Genomic DNA, 20,398 nt, shown 5'->3' with positions numbered 1-20,398 from the left:
CTCAAGGGGAAGCCAGGGACAGGGACAGGGATGCCCTCCCACCTCCTGCCAGTCAAGTGGGTCACTTCATTGGGGAGTCTTCCTCCTCCTCCAGGAAGAGGCTGGAAAATGGCCCAGAGCTCTGGCCATAGCACCACCCCGCGCCCACACCTGTCGTCCCTCCAGCCCACACAGCTGGCCCATGTCCTGCCGTGGCACGCAGCCCCTGCCAGGCCTGGGCACCAACCCAGGAGGGCTCTGGGCAGCGAAGAGGGAGCAGACATCCCAGGCTTCTGGAGCCCTGCCCCAGCTGTTCCCATAAATGGCCAAGTCCCCCAGATGGAAGGCTCCTGGCTGTCCTCTGGTTCCCTGGGAACAGTGCCTTACATGCAGAGGGTGCAGAAAGGGCCCCGTGGTCACCTCAAGTGCTTGCCTGCATGGGCTCCATGTCCACCTGTGCGTGTGGGCAGAGCCACTTGAGTATTGCCTGTGGGGCCTGGGGCCAGGTCCCTTTGCCCCAGCTGGGCAGGGGCCCTAAATGCTGGAGCCCAGCAGTAGCCGACGCCGCCCATGCAGGGATTACCTGCCAGAGGCCACCCCTGCCCGACCTCCTGCACACACCCTCACCCTGAGCCTTCCCTCGGAAGGCCAGGCGGGGTTTGAGGGAGAATCATTTTGAGGGCCATTTTAAAACCTTTAATCTACATATTTATTTTAGAAAATACAGAAAACGATAAAGAAAATAAGAGCCCTTTATATCCACACCAAGAGATAAGCATGCTGCCATTTGGTATGTACTTTTCCAGCCTTTTTTTCCCAGCACGTATTTTAAATGGGATCACACTGCATTTACAGTTGTGTATCCTTTCTCCAGTTAACATGACTAGACCTACTTTTCAGGTATTTAAGTGCCAAACCTAGGACCTGGCCAAATGGTAGTTGGTCAATCTTCCGGGGCCAGAGGTCCCTAGTGAGGACCCTCGGCCTTGAGCCTCTTCCTGATTTTGTGATGCCTTGGCCCCAGCCAGGCTCAGCCCCTAATATCTGTCACCCAATATCCTTTAGTCCACAGCCCTTGCCCCCCATTCTCCAGCTGTCACTGTATGTGTGTCTGGGTTTGTGTGTGTGTCTGTGATCATGTGTGTATGTGTGTGTGTGTGTGTGTCTGTGCATATGTCTGTGTTTGTGTGTCTGGATTTGTGTCTGTATGTGTGTGTGCTGGCATAGACTTGGTTGTACAGGCCTATGCATGCGGCAGGATGTGGAGTTGAGGTATTTTGGATATGCAAGAGGGTGAAAGTTTATGATTACTTAGGACAATGGAATTTATAAACATAGCCTCTAAATAGTTCCAAGCCTTCTCTTCCACCAAAGACTTCTTTAATCACCCCCTTCCCCAGCCTGATGTTTCAAAAGCTCTTTGCCATACAAGGTTATTGTCACATCACCCCCTTTCCTGTCTTCATGAATGGCAGAGGTTCATGTTGCCCGTCAGAGCTTGTGGGCAGCGTGAGGGCACCAGCATCCAACACCAAAGGTCTGCGCTGCAGAGAACACTAAACAGCCTTATCCACTCAGCCTTATGAAATATTAAAGTTGTTCAGACTCCTGTTTCTGCCTCTTTGGATGAGCAGGGAGAGGCCGTGTCTACCTGGGAGGTGGCCAAGGAAGAGGAAGTGGTAACAACAGGAATAGAGGCCATTTTGGCATTTTCTACCAGTGACCTGAGGGCTGAGCACCTCCTCCCTGAGGAGCACCTACTCCCTGAGCTGCACCTGCCGATGCCCGTTACTCCAGGTGAACAGCTCTGACCTATGCAGGCTATTGGTGGTGGTGGTTCTAGACAGTTTCTCTGATCTCCCCACTCTGCCTGCAGCTGCCCTGTAGCTCTAATGAATGAATCCAGTGGCTTTGGATTTGACCTGAGTCAGATCCCACCTCTGCACTTAGTACCTATATGACCTTGAGCGATTAACTTCCATTTTCTGAGCCTCTGTGCTTCACACGTGTGAAATGGTTCTTATCAACCCTGTCATGATGGCTGCAGTTGATTGAGCGAGATCATAGGGAAATTCCTAGTCCATCGTATCCTCTCTTTATAATGAATGCATTATCTCCTGATAAAGATGGTTTCATATCTGACTCCAAACACACCCTGGAGTCTTGGACCCTGAGAGCTGGGAGGGCAGGCTGAGATCAGCCCCTCACTAGAGCGATGGAGAAAGTCGTCCAGGGCATTTCCCTGACAGCCAGATCAAGCTCTCTGGTGATTCCTCCCTGCATCATTCAATACTTTCTTCCTGGGAGTGCAATAAGCTCATTCACCTTGGGGACTCAGCTTTCTTCAGTTTTGGAGACGCTCAGCCATCATCTCCTCACCCATTTCCATCTCCTCATCAGGACACCTGCCAGACCCCTCTTGGACTCCTAATTCCTGCTCCTGTTTCTCATCTCCTTTTCTGTCCTGTGCTTCAAGCCATTTCCCCAGCTGTGACTTCTCAGGCCTCTGTTCCCCTGTGTTCCAGCCCACTGCTTAGCCTGTGCATTGAGATGACAATTTTTCCAATTTAATAATTGTATCTTTCATCTTTGCATCTCGATTTCTTTCAAAACTGTGTTTTCACAAAAGCCCATTCTTGCTTCACGGATTCTTTTCCTTATCACTTGAGAGAACTGTACTTTTTTACTTGTTATAAAACATGCATAACATAATATTTCCCATTTTCACCACTTTTAAATGTGCAGTTCAGTGGCATTGAGTACATTCAGTTGTGCAGCCATCACCTTCACTGAGTCCCTGCTTTCACTTCTTTTGTGTATACACCCCCAAACTGAAATTGCTGGATCTTACCATAACTCTATACTATCTTCCGCAGTGGCTGCACCATTTTATAGTCCCATCAGCAATGACGAGGGTTCCAATTTCTCTGCACATTGGCCATCACTTGATCTTTTCTGTTTTTGTTTTTGTTTTTGTTTTTGAATAATAGCCATCCTTGTGGAATCTCATGGTTTTGATTTGTATTTCTCTAATGATTAGTCATGTTTAGCACCTTTTCAAGTACTTATTATCCATTTATATATCATCTTCAGAGAGATGTCTATTCAAGTCTTTTGCCCATATTTGACTTGGGTTATCTTTTCGTTGTTGAGTTTGGGGTGCTCTTTATATATTCTGGATATTAATCACTTACGAGACATATGATTTGCAAATATTGACTCCCACTCTGTGGGTTGCCTTTTTATTCTGTTGTTAGAGTCCTTTGATGTGCAAAAGCTTTTCATTTCAATGAAGTCCAATTTGTCTGTTTTTTTTTTCTTTGCCTGTGCTTTTGTATCATATCCAAGATATCATTGCCAGATCCAATGGCATGAAGCTTCCCCCCTATGATTTCTCCAAAGAGTTTTATAGTCTGAGTTCTTCTATTTAGGTCTGTAATCCATTTTGAGTTAGTTTTTGTAGATGTTGTTGAGCCCTGTGTTTCAAGTCCCTTTCAGATTGCTTTAATAGCTGTCCTTCCTCAGGTGTGGTCTATCCATGCATGTGTCTGTAGTTTAGCACAGACTCTGGGAGGCAAAACATGTGGATTTGAGACCCCCTCCACTATTTGCTATGTGACTGACTATGAGCAAGTTGCTCAGCCTCTTTGTGCCTCTGTTTCCTCATCTGTGAATTGGAGGTGTTGATCACAGTACCTACCTCATGGGTTGGCTGTGAGGATTCTTATCCTGAAAGCCGTCTAAGGGTCTTAGTGGGGACTGGTGGTCATTATTGACACTGCAGGCATGGGACTTTCTCTTGTATTTGGTAATCTTGACCTATGAGCCATCTTCAGTGGGAACAGCTTTCTGCAGCGGGACCCTTCCCATGCACACAACAGGTTGTGAAGCTGTCCCCAGGGTCAGTTTCATGGTTGCTTCTTGCAAGTCCCCTTTAAAAGGGAAGCCATCTGTTGGCTCCCTTGATGGAGGCATTACTGCCACTGTGACCAGCCACCCCCATACAGGCACCAATGCTGCAGCCCTTTGGGTGTGGATGCACTCTGATTTCCTGCATGGGCCTCCACTTACTGCTGCATGAACCCTTGTTGTCTCCCCAGCATCTGAAGCATCCCTTTTCTTGCTTTCCATCTCAGCTCTGTATTTTGCATTTTTTAAAATATGGTGTTTTAATCCCGAATAGCCAAAGTAATCTTGAGAAAGAAGAACAAAGCTAAAGGCATCTCAACTTCCTGATTTCAAACTATATTAGAAAGTTATAGTAATCAAAACAGTACGATATTGGCATAAAAACAGACATATAGACCAATGGAACAGAATAGAGAGCCCAGAAATAAACCCACGCATATATAGTCAATATATTTATGACAAAAGAGTCAAAACATACAATAGAGAAAATATAATGTCTTCAATAAATGGTATTGGGAAAGCTGGACAGCCACATGCAAAACAATGAAACTGGACAAAAATCAACTCAAAATAAATTAAAGACTTGAATGTCCTTTGGCTGTAAAGGGAGCATGCGGGTCTTGGGCACCAACACGCCTACCACCAGACAACTAGATCCTCTTTGCAACTTTCTTTGGACCTCCGGTCTCACCTCGTACCAAATGGACCCCAACTGCTCCTGCTCCACTGGCAGCTCCTGCAGCTATGTGGCTCCTGCACATGCAGACACTGCAGATGCACCTCCTGCAAGAAGAGCCGCTGCTCCTGCTGCCCTGTGGGCTGTGCCAAGTGTGCCCAGGGCTACATCTGCAAAGGGGCATCTGACAAGTGCTGCTGCTGCACCTGATTTCGGGGAGACCCTGTCCCAGATGTAAACAGAGCAACGTGGACAAACCTGCATTTAGTATTTTTCATACAACCTGATCTGATGCCACATTCCTTTTTCTATGAAATATGTGAATTATAATAAAAGTTGTTAATTAAAAAAAAAAAAAAGACTTGAATGTAAGGCCTGAAACCATAAAACTCCTAGAAGAAAATATAGGGTGTAAACTCCTAGACATCAGTCTTGGCAAAAAATTTTTTTTGGATTTGACCCAAAAGCAAAGGCAACAAAAACAAAAATCAACAAGTGGATCCACATCAAACTAAAAAGCTTATGCACAGCAAAAGAAGCCATCAACAAAATGAAGAGGCAACCCACAGACTTGGAGAAAATATTTGCAAATCATATATCTGATAAAGGGTTGAATATTCAACATATATAAAGGATTCATTCAACTCAATAACAACAACAGCAAAACAATTTGATTAAAAAATAGGCAAGGATCTGAGCAGATACTTTTCCAAAGAAGACATACAGGTGACCCACAGGTACATGAATTGTGCTCAACATCACTAATCATCAAGGAAACACAAATCAAAACCACAATGCAGACATAGAATACAAATTTGTGGTTGCCAAGGGGGAGGAGGATGGGAAGGGACAGACTGGGAGTTCAAAATTTGTAGATGACTATAATGCAATAAAAAAATGTTTAAAAAAAAACAATGAGAAACAACCTCACACCTGTTAGAATGGCTATTATCAAAAAGACAAGAAGTAACAAGTGTTGGTGAGGATGAGGAGAAAAGGGAAGTCTTGTGCACTGTTGGTGGGAAGGGAAATTGGTACAGCCACTTGGAAAACGGAATGGAGGTCCCTCAAAAAGTTAAAAATAGAACTGCCATATGATCCAGCAATTCAACTTCTGGGTGTTTACCCAAAGAAAATGAAGACTATAGGTGTCAGGCTACTGGGGAGTCAGCAAAGGCCACAGAGAGCTGGGGTCCTGCCAGGTGGTGATCAAACCAGGCTCAGGACATGCACCCTAAATAGAAGGTGCCAGCCACACCCCTACATCTCTCACAGCCCTCCACCTTTGGTTCCTCTTCCTGACTACAAACATAGTACCAGACTGTCCCTGCAGAAACAGGTGTAAGGACGGGGGAAGGGAGGAAGGGTCCTGTACAGCCCAAGGGTGATCACATATCCCATGAGAGAGAGAAAAAGGCCAAAAATGTGAACACAGGAGGTCAAGTCAGAAGAACATGGAGAGATAACTGTGCTTCCAGACTCCAGAGACCCAGAGATGTCACTTCCATTCATCCACCCATCCATTCTTCCATCTCCCCACTCACCTGTTAAGAGGTGATTCCAGCCTCTGGAGGGAGGGGGCTCATTAATCCCTGGCCAAGGCCAAGGATGGCTCCAATGCCAGGGAGAAGTGACCAAGTAAAGTGGGACTAGCTCTGGCCTAGAAGTCAAGAACCCTAGTTCTCCTCTTGGCTCTGCCACTGACTAGCTGTGTGAACCAGGTTGTATGGCTTGACCATTCTGGACCCCAATCTTCTCACCTGTAAAATGGGAACAGATGGACCTGAAGGTGGGTTGGGGCTTTGCAGTTCTGACATTCCATGGCTGTCCCTTTAGACCCTGATGTCACAATATGGAGCTGGATCATGATTGGCCCATAGCCTTACCCAGCTCTGCTGTTCTCTTGGTCATGGGCACAAGATGGACTTGCCTGGACCTTGCCTACTTGTGCTCTTCTGTTATGGGCAGCTCTTGCCATGGGTCAGGACCAAGGGTGATCAGGATTCAGGTGGGGCTGGGACCCCAAGGAGCATGGGATCAGACAAGGGGACCAGGCACGGGCAGGCCCCTCCCAGGACAGCACAATGCCCATCTGCTTCTCTGCAGACAAGCTCTACAATGAGACCGTGGCAAAGACCTTCCTGCAGTTTTACGAGCATACAGCACAGGTTGTCTGGAACCAGTTCATGGAAGCCACCTGGAACTATGTCACCAACATCACCAAGAAAAATCGAGAGGAGATGGTGTGGTACCACTTCCACCCCAGCCCCTTCTCCCCTTGCTCTTCTCAGGGGTCTCGGTGGGGAGCTGGGGGAACCACACCTTCTGCCCCCTGTCCAGAGCCAGAGGAAAGAGGGAAGACTCAAAGTACATGTTAGAACAGACTGCGAGCTCCAGGCCTCTTGGTAGCCCTAAACGCTCACTGGTCGAGGATCTCTTGCTTCTTTCCCCTTGTAAATATCCCCTCCTTGCTTTTAGGGACTGGGCTCCTCCCTTCTCCCTCTCAGCAAATTTTCAATGATATGGGCTTTTGAAGGAGATTGGGGATCTGTGGCCTTGGGGTTCAACGTAGGATCTTTACCCCTTCCTCCAACCTCTGGCAACAAATACTGTGACCCTACTTCCAGCTGCACAAGGACATGGAGAGGTCCCAGCACACACTATACTTTGGCACCCGGGCCCGCCTGTTTAACATTGCCAACTTTCAAGACCCGGACGTGAAGCGCATGCTGAGTAACCTGCAGAACATAGGCAAGGCGGCCCTGCCCAAGGACAAGCTCCAGGAGGTGACGGACGGAGCCCCCAGGTCTCCAGGCACATGCTCCCTACCCTGGGGGTTGGAGGGCTGCTGGGTGGGGAGCCATAGTGTCTGGGGCAGGAAGGAGGTAGGTGGGGCAGGGGCAGAGCTTCCTCTGGGGGAGGAGGGAAGCAGAGGCTGGTGGGAAGGTGCCTCAGCCAGGCCTGCCCGCTCCAGGCTGGTAGGGCTAGCTCTAGGGGTGGGCCCACAGTCACGGGCCTACCGTAGGTGACACCTGTTCCCCCAGTACAACCAGATTCTGGCCTACATGGAGACCACATACAGCATGGGCCAGGTGTGCCTGAATGAGGGACCCTGCCTGTCCCTGGAGCCCGGTGAGTGCCCGAGGCCACCCCTCTCCAACGTGAGTCTCCTTCCAGGAGCCTCCCAAACTCCCACCCTCCTCCCTGCCCCAAATGCATTTGTTGGTGGGGACAGGGTGGGTGAGGGGCTGCCTCGGGCGGGTAAGGGCAGAAGGCAGGTCTGAGTAGGGTCCCACCTTGGTTCCTTTTCTGGACACAGACCTCGAAGAAGTCATGGCCACCTCCCGGGACCAAAAGGAGCTGCTATGGGCCTGGCAGGGCTGGAGGGATGCTGTGGGTCGCCAGCTCCGCACCACCTTTGAGCGCTATGTGCAGCTCAGCAACAAGGCTGCAAAGCTCAACGGTGAGGCCCTTTGACCCACCCCTGCCAGCCAGCCCAGCCCCGGGGACCGCACACTGCAATGCCTGGGAAGGGCGAGGCAGATTCTGCAGAGGGGAAGGGCAGTGGTCGGACCTGGAGATGGGAGCCTTGAGCCCTGCCCCTAGGGAGGGCAAATGTGGCTTATTTATTGTGTTGTTGCACAAACAGTGATGGGCACCTACTATGTGCCAGTGCCGGAGTAGGGGGCGGTTCTGAGGATACACAGGTGAACAGACAGAGAAGGCGCTCACCCTCCTAGGGTTCACAGTCCTCTGGGAGACAGACACACGCCTCCAGTTACCACTCAGGATGAATGCTGAGAAGGAAGGGGCTGCTAAGAGAGAGAATAGGGGAGACCTGCTTCAGAGAAGTGGTCAGAGAGCCTCTCTGCCATTTATCCATGGCCTGGATGTTGGGAGCAGCCAGGCAAGAAGAAAAGAGCACCCCAGGCTCCGCCACGGTGGGGGGGCCAGGATTTGGGAGGATCTGAGGCCCAGGGCCGGGGTGGGTGGGGCTCGAGGTGGCTGAGAGAGGAACAGGGCCTTAGCCAGGGGGAGGAGTGCACAGTATGCACTTTGCTTAGTGCTTTTCCACCTCAGTCTCATCCAATATGGACAGTGGCCCATCTCCTATTTGGCAGATGAAGACCCCAAGGACAGGGGGTCAAGTGGCTTTCCCAGAAGGTGTCTGGGTCTCCTGCTGGCCAGGCCAGGCCAGGCTGAAGGATGGGTGGTGAGTGCCTCTGAGCCCCCTGTCCTGTGCCAGGTTACAAAGACATGGGGGCCTTGTGGCGGTCCACATATGAGTCCAACATGCTGGAGGAAGACCTGGAGAAGCTCTACCAGGAGCTGCAGCCGCTCTACCTGAACCTACACTCCTACGTGCGCCGGGCCCTGCACCGCTTCTACGGGCCCGAGCTCATCGACCTGAGGGGGCCCATCCCTGCCCACGTCCTGGGTAAAACCCCAGCGGGTGGCAGAGGTGGAGCAGGCGGGGGAGGCCTCCAAGCGGGCGCTCAGCGAGAAGAGAGATGGCGTCCCGCCTCCTCTTAACCCCCTCCATTCTCCTCCCAGGGAATATGTGGGCTCAGTCCTGGGTCAGCATCTTAGACCTGGTCCTCCCTTTCCCGGAGAAGCCCCCTGAGGACATCACAAAGATCATGAAAGGCCAGGTCAGTGCTCAGCTCCATCTGCCCCGTGCACTCCGCAGCCCTGGGCAGCCCCACACACTCCCTCTTCCCCACAGCACTGGAAGCCTGAGAAAATGTTCCAAGAGGCTGAAAAATTCTTCACCTCCCTGGGGCTGCTTTCCACCCCTCCTGAGTTCTGGAAAAATTCCATGATGGAAAGGCCAACGGACGGGCGGGAGGTGGAGTGCCACGCGTCCTCCTGGGACTTCTACAACGGCAAGGACTTCAGGTGCTTTACCCTGTGACCAGCATCACCCCACCCCTCCCTCTGCTCCTTCTGCTCTCCACCCGGCTGCCCGTCTGAAGAGCGGGTGTGAGCCGGCAACATGGGTGAGGTGGGTGTGAGAGCAAAGGGCTTGGCCACTGCTTGGACATGGGGCTTGGAGTAAAGGCCCTGTTGGTCTCCAGCCCAGTCACCCTAGTCCCTTAACAAAGCCTGAATGGAGAAATCTCTCCTTCTCCCAGGGTATCCCCATGCTCCTTGACCCCTGCCTTTTAACCCTAGGATAAAGAAGTGCACCGAGGTGACCATAGAAGACCTGCTCTCCATCTTCCACCAGATGGGCCATATCCAGTACTTCCTGCAGTACAAGAACCTCTCCGTGATCTTCCGCAAAGGTGCCAACCCAGCCTTTGAAGAAGCTGTGGGGTCAGTGGTCACCCTCTCGGCCTCCTCCCACAAGTACCTTCTTAACCGAGGACTGCTCAGCCACCAGCACCAGGACTCAGGTGATGGGGGGACCAAGAGGACCAGAGGAGGGCAACCTGGGCCTGGGGCTGCAGCTAGGACTCTCCAGGTGAGGCTGAAGGGAGGGGGAACCAGAAGCTGCCTCCTGACTGTCCCATCTTCCCCAGAGGAGGAGGTCAATTTCCTGATGGGCATTGCCCTGCAGAAGATCGCCTTCATCCCCTTCGCCTACCTGGTGGACCTGTATCGCTGGAAGATCTTTGATGGCACCATCCAGAAGGCTGTCTACAACCAGGAGTGGTGGAGCCTCAGGTGAGGAGGACCACTGCCAGGGCTCTCTGCCACTCCCAGCCCCGGTATGGGCAGGGCTTTCCAGGCAGCCTGAAGGATACCACCTGAAAAGCACTGCTGCCTCTTCTCTGAGGGCAGAGCTGGGTGTGTGTTGCTGGGGGCCTGGGGCTGTGGGGAAGCCCCACAGTGGTGTTGGCTGTTTGTTGTCACCAGACAAAAGCATTCCTGCTAAAGGGTATAAGGCCAGCACGAGCAGTCAGAGGGCCTCAACGGCGTATCCGGAACCAGCATTGAGTAGGCCTCAACCTCTCTGGAGATCCTGGCAGGGTCCCCACCCGTTCCCTGGGTGGGTGGGAAGCTCACACAAGGACTGACTGGATAATTGCCCATGGCTAGGGCTTTGCCATCTCCATCTGGCCTCAGACTGACCAGCTCAAGGCTGCTGGCTGGCCACAGCAGACCATGAAGGGCCTGCTAGCTCTGCACCAGGCCCTTATGTGGATTGAACCTTTACCACCACCCATGGCTGTTCACAGAAGAAGAATGTGTGACCAGGCCAAGGTCACACTGCAAACCAGGGATGGCAGAGCTGGGCGCCCTCCTTTTGCCTTCTCACCCTCCCACCCCTGCCACAAATTCAGGACCAGGCCCCACTGGTGGGATTGGCAAAGTCTTGACCTTGTGCCCCTCCAAGGGCAACCCCCCTACCCCAGCCACCTGGTATGTCCGCACAGGACCTTTTCCTTCCTCTCTCAGCCACACCCGCCACCAGCTGAGTGATGGAAACCAGAGGTTGCAGGGGAGGGGTGGCAGCTCCCTGGTGCTTGAACAAGACCCTGTCAACTGAGTGGAACCTCCCTGGGAGGATGGTTCAAGGCTCCAGTGGGCCAGCAATGAAATGATGAGGCTTTTCATAAACTTTTTCTCATCCCAAAGATGTGTCATTTAATCCCCATTTTACAGACAACATTTTACAACAAGGATCAGTGACGGTCAGTAACTTTCCCACAGTCACATAGCTCAGAGGGGCAAAGCTGGACTTTAACTTGAAAGTTATTGGGGTCTGCCAATGACTGTTCTGTGTCCTACTAAACAATTCCCTGATCTCTAAACCCCAGTTTCCTCATCTGTAGGAAGGGAATAACAGTAGTACTACCCCACAGGGATGTTAGTCTGTCTTCTTCTTGGCACTTGGTACGAGATGAACCAGCCTTGCTGACTGGCCTCCAACCGTCCCCCATCATTAGGATGCAAGCAGGGATCTTGCCGAGCTCGTTCCCTCCTCGTCCCCAGAACCAGGGCAGTGTTGAGCGAGTCTGTGTGAAGAGCTAGGCGCAGTTCCTAGCACAGAGGAAGTGCTCAGTCAATGTTAACTACTGCTATTATTTAATTCTGATTCCCAATCCCATGTGTTTTCAACTCACTTATTTAATCAGTGAATATGCATTAAGTGTCCTTCATATGCCAAGTCGCTTTGATAGCTGTGCAAGTGCTTCCAAAGGAAAAGGCTCTGGGAACCCTACCGTGGCACTATGAAGCCCCCGGTTTACCCCACCAGGCTGAAGTACCAGGGTCTGTGCCCCCCTGTCGCTCGGTCAGAGGAAGACTTTGATCCAGGCGCCAAGTTCCACATCTCTGCCAGCCTGCCCTACATACGGTAAAGGCCTGGGCCCCGCCAGCAGAACCGCCCATGGGAGTTGGGGGTTGGAGACATAGGAGCCAGGTTGAGGACTTCCAGGAAGGCCCTAGATCCAAATGTCCACTCATAGCCACCTCCTCCCATCGGATGGCATAACCCTCTGAGGGCTGTGCCCTGAATCCTCTGGGCTTTTGCATCTGATCCTGTGGGGAGGGCAGAGCTGATGTGAAAGCATCTCTGCTGTCCCTGAGAGGAGGGCGGGAGAGGAGGCAGCTGCTGGTCCAGAAGGCGAAGAAGGAGAGCCCTTGCCATACTCCAGGGCCAGCCCGAGGCGGACCTGCCTAGGCTGTGACCGCTGACGTGGGCCAGGCCCTGACACCACGTGCCTCTCCCCAGGTACTTCATCAGCCTAGTGCTCCAGTTCCAGTTCCACGAAGCGCTCTGCAAGGCCTCGGGCCACATGGGACCGCTACACCGCTGTGACATCTATAACTCCAAGGAGGCTGGCAAGCTTCTGGAGTGAGTGCCCCTCTCCCTCATCTGTTCTCAGCTCCCCTCCCCTGCCTCACTGGAAGCCTACCCCCAGCTCCCTCTTCTCACCTGGCCACACTAGGCCCCCTGAGCAAAGTTTATGTTCTGGCGGAAGTTCTTCCTTCTGTCAAACTGCAGTCTCTCCTACATTAATCAAAGCCCATTTTCTCTTGTGTAGCCCTTAGTCCCTTGTGGTTACACAAGGCTTTCTCTTGGAAAGCCCCAGAGAGACTGTTTAGCCCCTCCTGCTAAAACACACACACACACACACACACACACACACACACGCACACACACACGCACACACACACGCGCACACACACACACACACACTCCCTCTCTCGCTCACATACGCCAATAAATCAAATTGTCCCAGATGAGGTGCCGGTGTAGGAGTCGCGCCTCAGTCTTTATCTTCCATCTGAATCCCCTTATTCTTTCCTTGCAAAGTGCTTGCCTATCCTCCCAGTAGCATTGGATGCACCCTTGGGTGGACTCTGCTTTTCCCCTCTCTTCTCAGAAATGCCTAGATCTGGTTCCCAGGCTGATCCAGGTTACCAACCACTTGGCATGCTCTGATCAGCCTGTGGTCTACGTTGACCCTCTATCTGCAGTCTTTTTTCCTTCACTTGTTATCTAGCCCATCCTTTCCAGCCCTGCCTCTGTGGAGTTGGTCTTTGGTCCTGACGCAAACCTGGAGTAGGGCGGGCAGGAGGCTGACCTGATGGTGGGAAGCATTTACTGCCACAGGCTGGGCTAACTAGCGCTCTTATGGTGTTTCACATTAGCAGCTCATAACTTTGCAAAATGGATAGTATTATCCGCATTTCATAAATGATGAAACTGAAGCTTAGAGAGGTAATATCATTGTACGTAGCTCATCTAGCAAGTGGCAAAGTCATGCTTTGAGCCCCAGACTGTCTCTGGAAGACATTGTCTTTCACCCTATTTCTTCTGTAAGTCAAAGGATATCAGTCTGGTGAGGTTAAACCTAGGTCTACTGGTTCCAAGATCAGGGATCCAACCACTGAGATGTGACGCCTACCCACTGACATGTGCTTTTCCCCATTGAGTTTCAGCTGATTTCAATAGGTCTATTTCCCTAATTGGTTGAGGTCGTGGAGTTTTATCCTGCTTTCCAGAGGATGAACAAAGCCACTATTTAGTATCCTAACAAATATCCACAATTATTTATGATCTTTTGCAAATTTAATGAGCATACTTGTGATTCCACTATGCAGTTGGTCAGCAACCATGTGGCCAAATGGAGTTGTAAGACTGATCCCTGGCTTTGCTCTCAGGGAGGGCTACACCTTGAGTGCCTCATTGTCTCCATAGTCTATTTGCTTTTGCATCTTTTCACACTATAGGGGTTTATTCTAGTTGACTGCCCAGGTTTGAGTTTCTCTGAATGTATGAAACGTAAGAGCCCTCTCTGCTCCCTGCCCATCATTTATTTATTCAGCAAACATTTATTTGTATGTGTGCCGACCAGCCTGCCCTGTGTCCAGCAGGGGGCAAGAGGCCACAGGATAAATCAGTAACCATAATCTAAGAAAGGAGCTGGTGCAGTAGGAAAGGGCTTTGGTGAGCACGCAAAGAGGGTGAAGGGGTCATGCCAGGGTACAAAGGAGGGATCGCTGTTCCTCAACATAGGAGTACAAGAAATAGCAGGCATCAGTTTTCTTTTGTTTGTTTTTTATTGAAGTATAGTCAGTTACAATGTGTCAGTTTCTGGTATACAGCATAATGTCCTAGTCATGCATATATATACACATATATTCATTTTCATATTCTTTTTCATTAAAGGCTATTACAAGATACTGAATATAGTTCCCTGTGCTATTCAAAAGAAATTTGTTTTAAATCTATTTTTATATATAGTGGTTATCATTTGCAAATCTCAAGCTCCCCAGTTTATCCCTTCCCACTCTCTTTCCCCCAGTAACCATAAGATTGTTTACTATGTCTGCGAGTCTATTTCTGTTTTGTAGATGAGTTCATTAGTGTTCTCTTTTTGCTTTTTTTTCCTTTTCTTTTTCTTTAGATTCCACATATGAGTGATATATAGTATTTTTCTTTCTCTTTCTGGCTTACTTCACTTAGAATGACGATCTCTAGGTCCATCCATGTTGCTGCAAATGGCATTATTTTATTCTTTTTTTTCACTGAGTAGTATTCCATTGTATAAATATACCACAATGTCTTTATCCAGTCATCTATTGATGGACATTTAGGTTGCTTCCATGTCTTAACTATTGTAAATAGTGCTGCTATGAACATTGGGGTGCCTGTATCTTTTTGAATTAGAGTTCCCTCCAGATATGTGCTCAAGTGTGGGATTGCTGGATCATATAGTAACTCTATTTTTCATTTTTTGAGGAATCTCCTTACTGTTTTCCATAATGACTGTGCCAAACCACATTCCCACGAACAGTGTAGGAGGGTTCCCTTTTCTCCATACCCTCTCCAGCATTTATCATTTATGTACTTTTGAATGATGGCCATTCTGACTGGTGTGAGGTGATACCTCATTGTAGTTTCGATTTGCATTTCTCTGATAACTAGCGATACTGAGCATTTTTCATAGACATCCGTTTTCTATACATCAACTCACTTTTTACTCTGCACCTTCATCCCACTTGATTGGCGGGACATTTGACCTCAGTTATTCTCATCACTTCCCTCCTGACTCCACCCAGGGCATACGAGGTTCCCAGGGTCTGACTTGGCACCAAAACATGTAGAGGACTTGCCAGTCATCACTAGTAATTTTGTGGCAGGGTGGGGCAGGCAACTGCTTGCAGGGGAGAAGGAGAAGGGCAAGATTCTTGGCCACTCTTTTGCCTGATATAGTTTAAAACTTATTTTTGCTACTTTTGACTCCTCTTCCTAAATGTGATTGCTCTGGGCTGGTTCTGCTGGGAATGGAGGGTCAAAGTGGACTTGGTCCAAGTTCCCAAAGTCCTCTGCCTCACCCAGCCAGCCATGAGGACCTGACCTTGCCCGTGGGTCCCATTGCTGCCATCTGGGAGTTGAGGGTTCTGCACAATGCCCATTTGTCACCTTTGCAAGTCTCATGTGCTTCCCACATCAAATCTCTTGTCAGCCCAGCCTGAAGGACTGGCATCTGATAAAACCCTCTTACCAAAAGCTAGATATGGGTTTTTGTTTATGTTTTTTATTCTTTTTATCTTGATAACGTTTCTCTATTTCTCTAGAATCTTAACTACATTTTCCCCCAGTGGTTTCTGCCAAGGATCCACTGACCTTTAGTTTCCCCACTTTACTCTTTCCCACTTGTTTGTTAAGTCATGTGTATAAGTCTCTGCAAGCTACAAAGCCCTCTTTTGCTGCCATTATGTAACTTAATCCTCACCATAGTGAACTGCAGGTATTAATAGGGGCCCATTTTACTGATGAGGAAACTGAGGCTAAGAAAGGTTTGGTTGATTGTCTGTGGTTCTGCAGCCCATAACTAGCACTGCTGGATCTGGAACCTGGGTCCTGTTAGCCTAGATTCTACACTCTGACTTCTGGACCTCTGGACCCCATCTCTCCTCTGGTCAGATCAGGGAAACAGGTTGAGAAGCGTCAACATATGTCTCCTACTGCCTCTGCGGGAGCTCCTGGGGTGGAGGAGCCCAGAGCCCCGGCTGTAGCACACTCTGTACCCCCACCATGAGTGCACAGGCCAAGCTAGACCCCCGCCACCCAGCACTGGGTGTGCCTTGAGACAGAGCTGACATTTACGCAGCGCTGCAGGCAGTGCACAGAACACATCCCACGCTTATTATCTCTCTAATCCGCCCAAACACTCCCTGTGAGACCAGAAAGGGCTGAAGAGCTGCCTTTCTCTACTGACACTGAGCACCTCACGGGAAACAGTGTCTCAAGACTTTATGCCTATTTGAGTCTAGGAGGATGATCATCATCACGGTAGTGGTAAGAATAATAATAATAATAATAGAAGAAGCAGCAAATACTTATTGCCTGCCTATTATGCGCCCAGAACTGTGTTTATTAGTCAACACAACAACCCTAGGAGATGGATGCTGTTATTTTCTCTATTTTCTGGACATGGATATTGAGATTTAGAAATGTTAAGTACTCGCCCAAGCTCCCACAGCTGAGTGACAGAGTCAGAATTCAAACACAGGTTCGTGTTATTTCAAAGCTTGCAATTTCATCCACTACGCTGAGCTCTGTTGGAAGAGTCTGGCTGGCAAAGCCCTAAAGGTGGGGGGAGGCATACTGAGGGGGTCCCAGCAGTAACTCCGGATGCCCCGCACGGCCTCACAGCTGTACCCACTCTTCCAGGGATGTCCTAAAGCTGGGCTGGAGCAAGCCCTGGCCAGAAGTCCTGGAGAAGATAACTGGGGAGACCAAGGTGTCTGCAAAGGCCCTCATGACCTACTTCAAGCCCCTGCTGGACTGGCTGGTCACTGAGAATGTGCGGCATGGGGATATCTTGGGCTGGCCAGACTTCAGCTGTTCCTTTGAAGGTTTGGTAATCTGATGCTAGTCTCACCTCTGTTCCAGCCCCAAGCCCCACCCCAGCCTGCCCTGGGACAGCCCCTAACCCAAACCAGCCTTAACACCTAGCCTATCTATGACCTGGCTTGAATGAGCACAGCACTACTGCTGTATGACCCTGTCTGCACCTGATGCAGACTCAGCCAAGACTACAGCCCATGCTCCAGCCGCTGGCTCAGTTGCTTCCTTGCATACTGTCCAGCTAGACTAACGGACTGGCACAGGGTCAGTATTTTGCCTCCTGACCCTTGCATGGAGCCATTGTGAGTGTCACATAGCCCTGCCTCTACCATCTCCTTCTTTTCCTTCTCCTCTTTCTCTCTCCTTCCAGGGCAAGACCTCACCTTTGGCTTAGAAAGTAGGTGCCAGAGGCTGAGGGAGAAAGCCAGTAGCTGTCAAATCTTCTCTGATTGCCATGGGACACCCCAGGCACCCTCCCCAGTTCTACCTGCTCTATAAACCTCCCATGTCTTCCACAGAAAAAGAGACAGACAGAGTGGCATTCCTGGATCTGGAGCTGGACCCTGACCAGGCCAAATTTGGGCAGTGGATGTTACTGGCCCTGAGCTTTGTCATGTTCCTGGTGGTCCTGCTGCTGGCCTACAGGCTGTACACCCTGCAAAAAAGGTTACTGACCCAAGACACCAGTGCACAGGACACCAGCGCTCAGGACACCAGCGCACAGGACACCAGTGCACAGGACACCAATGCACTCAAGACGCCACCCAAAGCCTACTTCCTGGGCATAGCCATGGAGCCCCACCAGGTTGCCAAAAGACAGTGGATGCTGCTGGGACTCTGCCTCATCCTGATACTGTGCTCAATCAGCCTGATCATTCGGATTTCCACACAGCACAACAGGATGCCTCCGTGGATGAGATCTGACTGGTGGAGCTGGGACTAGACACCAGTGCGACTGGTGAGGTGGGAGTGGGAGGGTGGGGAAGGGGTGGTGCTGGAGGAGGGTGGCCAAACTAGAGAGGGTTGGGGGTCTGGGGAGGGGACTGCTTGCATGCCTAGTGCCCAACTGTAATTGGGTGCAGCTGTGGCAGATCTGGGTACACAGGGGTTGTAACTGTACAAGTGTGAACTCATGTATGTGAGGCCATATCCACAGGTGACTGTGTGATTCCATGTATACCCTGGGCTCCAGGCCAACCTCCTTCCCCCAGGGGCTCAGGAACCATAGTTTTAGTAACCCAGTGGCTGTGTCCCTCCAAACCAGCCCTCCATCCCAATTCATGCCCAGAACTAGTTCTTCACATAGTCTTACTTTCTTCAGGAGCCCAACTGCGGGACTGGACAGGGACTGCAGTGCCCAAGGAGTATCTGCTCTGGTCAGAAACAGGACACTGCTTATAAAATGTATTCAAGTAGAACCAGACATTCCTGTACAAATCGTCGGTGCCTGGTTCATGAGCACTGTGCTCTGCATACTGGCCAGCACATCCTTCTGCTGATCCTCTGGCCTGCCTTATGTTGGGCTGCATAATCCAGGCCCCGAAAGCTGCTTGTTGGCTATCTGAGATGCAAGTAGCCTTAAAAACTGCCCCATGGCCCTCCCTGCCGCAGTCCAGGCCCTCCCAAATGGAGACAGTGGGTAGCTGGGCACCAAGCCAGTGTTGATTAATGATTGACTTCTTTAATATTTAAACAAAGCTCATCTCCAGCCACTCTGCTCTGGAGATGGCCTTGTTCAGCACACACACCTGCTGCCTCGCCTGTTGCCCTGGGGATCGAGCATAGGGCAAACAGCACCTTTCCAGGCTCAAAGGGGAGGGGAAGATGGGGAGGGAGAGCTTTAGAAGGACATTTGGAAAATGAGTACTCTAGGGATAAACCTAGGAACAGAGAGGGAAGGCCTCTGCTTCTGCCCCTTCTAGCCCTTTCTTTCCAGCCCAGGTCTGTCTGCCACACCCAATATATGGAACTTACTGAGTTTGGACTGAAGCCCCAGGGGCACCTGGGGAGGCTGAGAATCAATGCCTGTCAGAGATTAGGGGAACCTTGAGGGGAAGTAGCATCACAGTCAGTAACCACAGGGAGGAGGCTCCAGGGTTGCAGTTGAGCTAGTGTGGAGGTGGCCAAAAGATGGTACCAGCTTTCTCTGAATTGAGGATCTGAGCCCAGAAGTCAGGGGTTCAAGGTATAGAAGGACTGGGCTGAGATCTCCATGGTCCTCACCTCTGCCCAGGTTTCAAGAGGTCTTCTTGAGTTCTGACTGAGCCCAAGCACTTTTTGTTCTGACTGCAGACTCCACAGCACCCTCATTTGATGTCTCTCTCACTGCTCTTACTTTGCTGTGCTGTAATGCCCTTATTTGTCCTCATTACTAGCTGTCAGTTCTGTGAGGGCAAGACAGCCATCAGGACACGGTGTAACATCTACAGCCAACACAGACTATGGCACATAGTGGGTATTTGGAAAATGTTTAAATGAGTGTGCAAATGAATGAATGAGTGTCCCACTGCCCAAATCCCTCCTCAGAGCTCAGCACCTCAGGCACTGAGCCCATGAGAAGCAGTCCCACTTTTCCTCCACAGCCAGCCTGCCTGCCCCCAACACAGGAGCAGCCAGGACAACTCTGCCCCCCACAGGAAGCCGCACTTGCAGCCCTCCCATCCCCCAGCCACAGTGGCCAACGAGGCCCCCATCATACATTGTGGCTCTGCATGGCAAAGGCACACCCAGCCCACGACTCCAAGCCTCTCACCTGGACTCCAGCAAAAACCTCACTGAGCCTCCTTGTCCAGTCTCCCTCTCCCACTTGCTATTGTAAAGTTTCTTTCACTAGAATATTTCCTTCATGTCTAACTGCTTAAGAACTTTGTTGTCCATCAATTAAATTTAGACGCTCAAAATGGGATCTGAAGGTCTTTATCAATTCCCTTTTTCTCCCACCTTACCTCTCCCATCCCCCAGCTTAGCTCCTTTCACTGATTCCACTATTGGCCTTTGCCTAAGGTACTTTCCCCATATGAATGCTTGCCCTCCAAGGCCTGACTCAAAACTATGCAAAACTCCCAAGCCCACCAAGATGCTCAGTGAACAGTAGTCCCCTTCTCTCCCTTCTCTCCAAGAAGCCTCTTTCAATAAACCTCACCCATCCCCATTTGCTTCTTTTAGTGTATTCATTTTCAGTCAGCACTCAGACACTTTTATCAGTGGTCACTGGCTAACAAGTGGTTTTAAATCTGTTCTCCTCCCAAGAAGTACCGGTATGCTAATAGCTCTCTCAGGCGTCTAAAGAAAGCACCTCATTGTATATTTCCTGTACATCATGTATACTACTACCCTACTTTCCCAGGACCAGGTCCTGGATGGGCTTGCCACTAGGAGCTCTGCATGGGCACTAGAGTTCAGCTGGAGGGCACTTGGTAAGGATGCGCAAGAGTGCAGCCCAACAGTCGGATCCAGAAAGAAACCTTCAGAGAAGACCACCTGAGGCCTCTAACAACCCCTTCTGCGCACACCACCCA

The 20,398-nt window shown here is 50.4% G+C and overlaps 1 protein-coding gene and 1 pseudogene across 1 annotated transcript; both read left to right on the top strand.

Moving 5' to 3' along the window:
- Positions 1 to 128: 128 nt before the first annotated feature.
- LOC102505490 (angiotensin-converting enzyme-like protein Ace3) lies at positions 129 to 19,837 on the top strand. The gene is made up of 15 exons (XM_032457134.1): positions 129 to 1,776; positions 6,671 to 6,807; positions 7,192 to 7,350; positions 7,609 to 7,696; positions 7,884 to 8,027; positions 8,811 to 9,002; positions 9,119 to 9,216; positions 9,291 to 9,463; positions 9,740 to 9,963; positions 10,090 to 10,234; positions 11,772 to 11,870; positions 12,249 to 12,371; positions 16,704 to 16,888; positions 17,399 to 17,838; positions 19,463 to 19,837. Exons 1-14 carry the CDS (start codon positions 1,761 to 1,763, stop codon positions 17,821 to 17,823), a joined length of 2,208 nt encoding a protein of 735 aa, XP_032313025.1. The 5' UTR covers positions 129 to 1,760; the 3' UTR covers positions 17,824 to 17,838; positions 19,463 to 19,837.
- On the top strand, positions 4,216 to 4,906 carry LOC106728754 (annotated as a pseudogene).
- Positions 19,838 to 20,398: the final 561 nt, after the last annotated feature.

The sequence above is a fragment of the Camelus ferus genome, chromosome 16, assembly GCF_009834535.1.
Source record: "Camelus ferus isolate YT-003-E chromosome 16, BCGSAC_Cfer_1.0, whole genome shotgun sequence".
NCBI lineage: Eukaryota > Metazoa > Chordata > Mammalia > Artiodactyla > Camelidae > Camelus > Camelus ferus.
The sequence above is the reverse complement of the archived record's forward strand: the minus strand, read 5'-3'. Positions and strand labels throughout refer to the sequence as shown.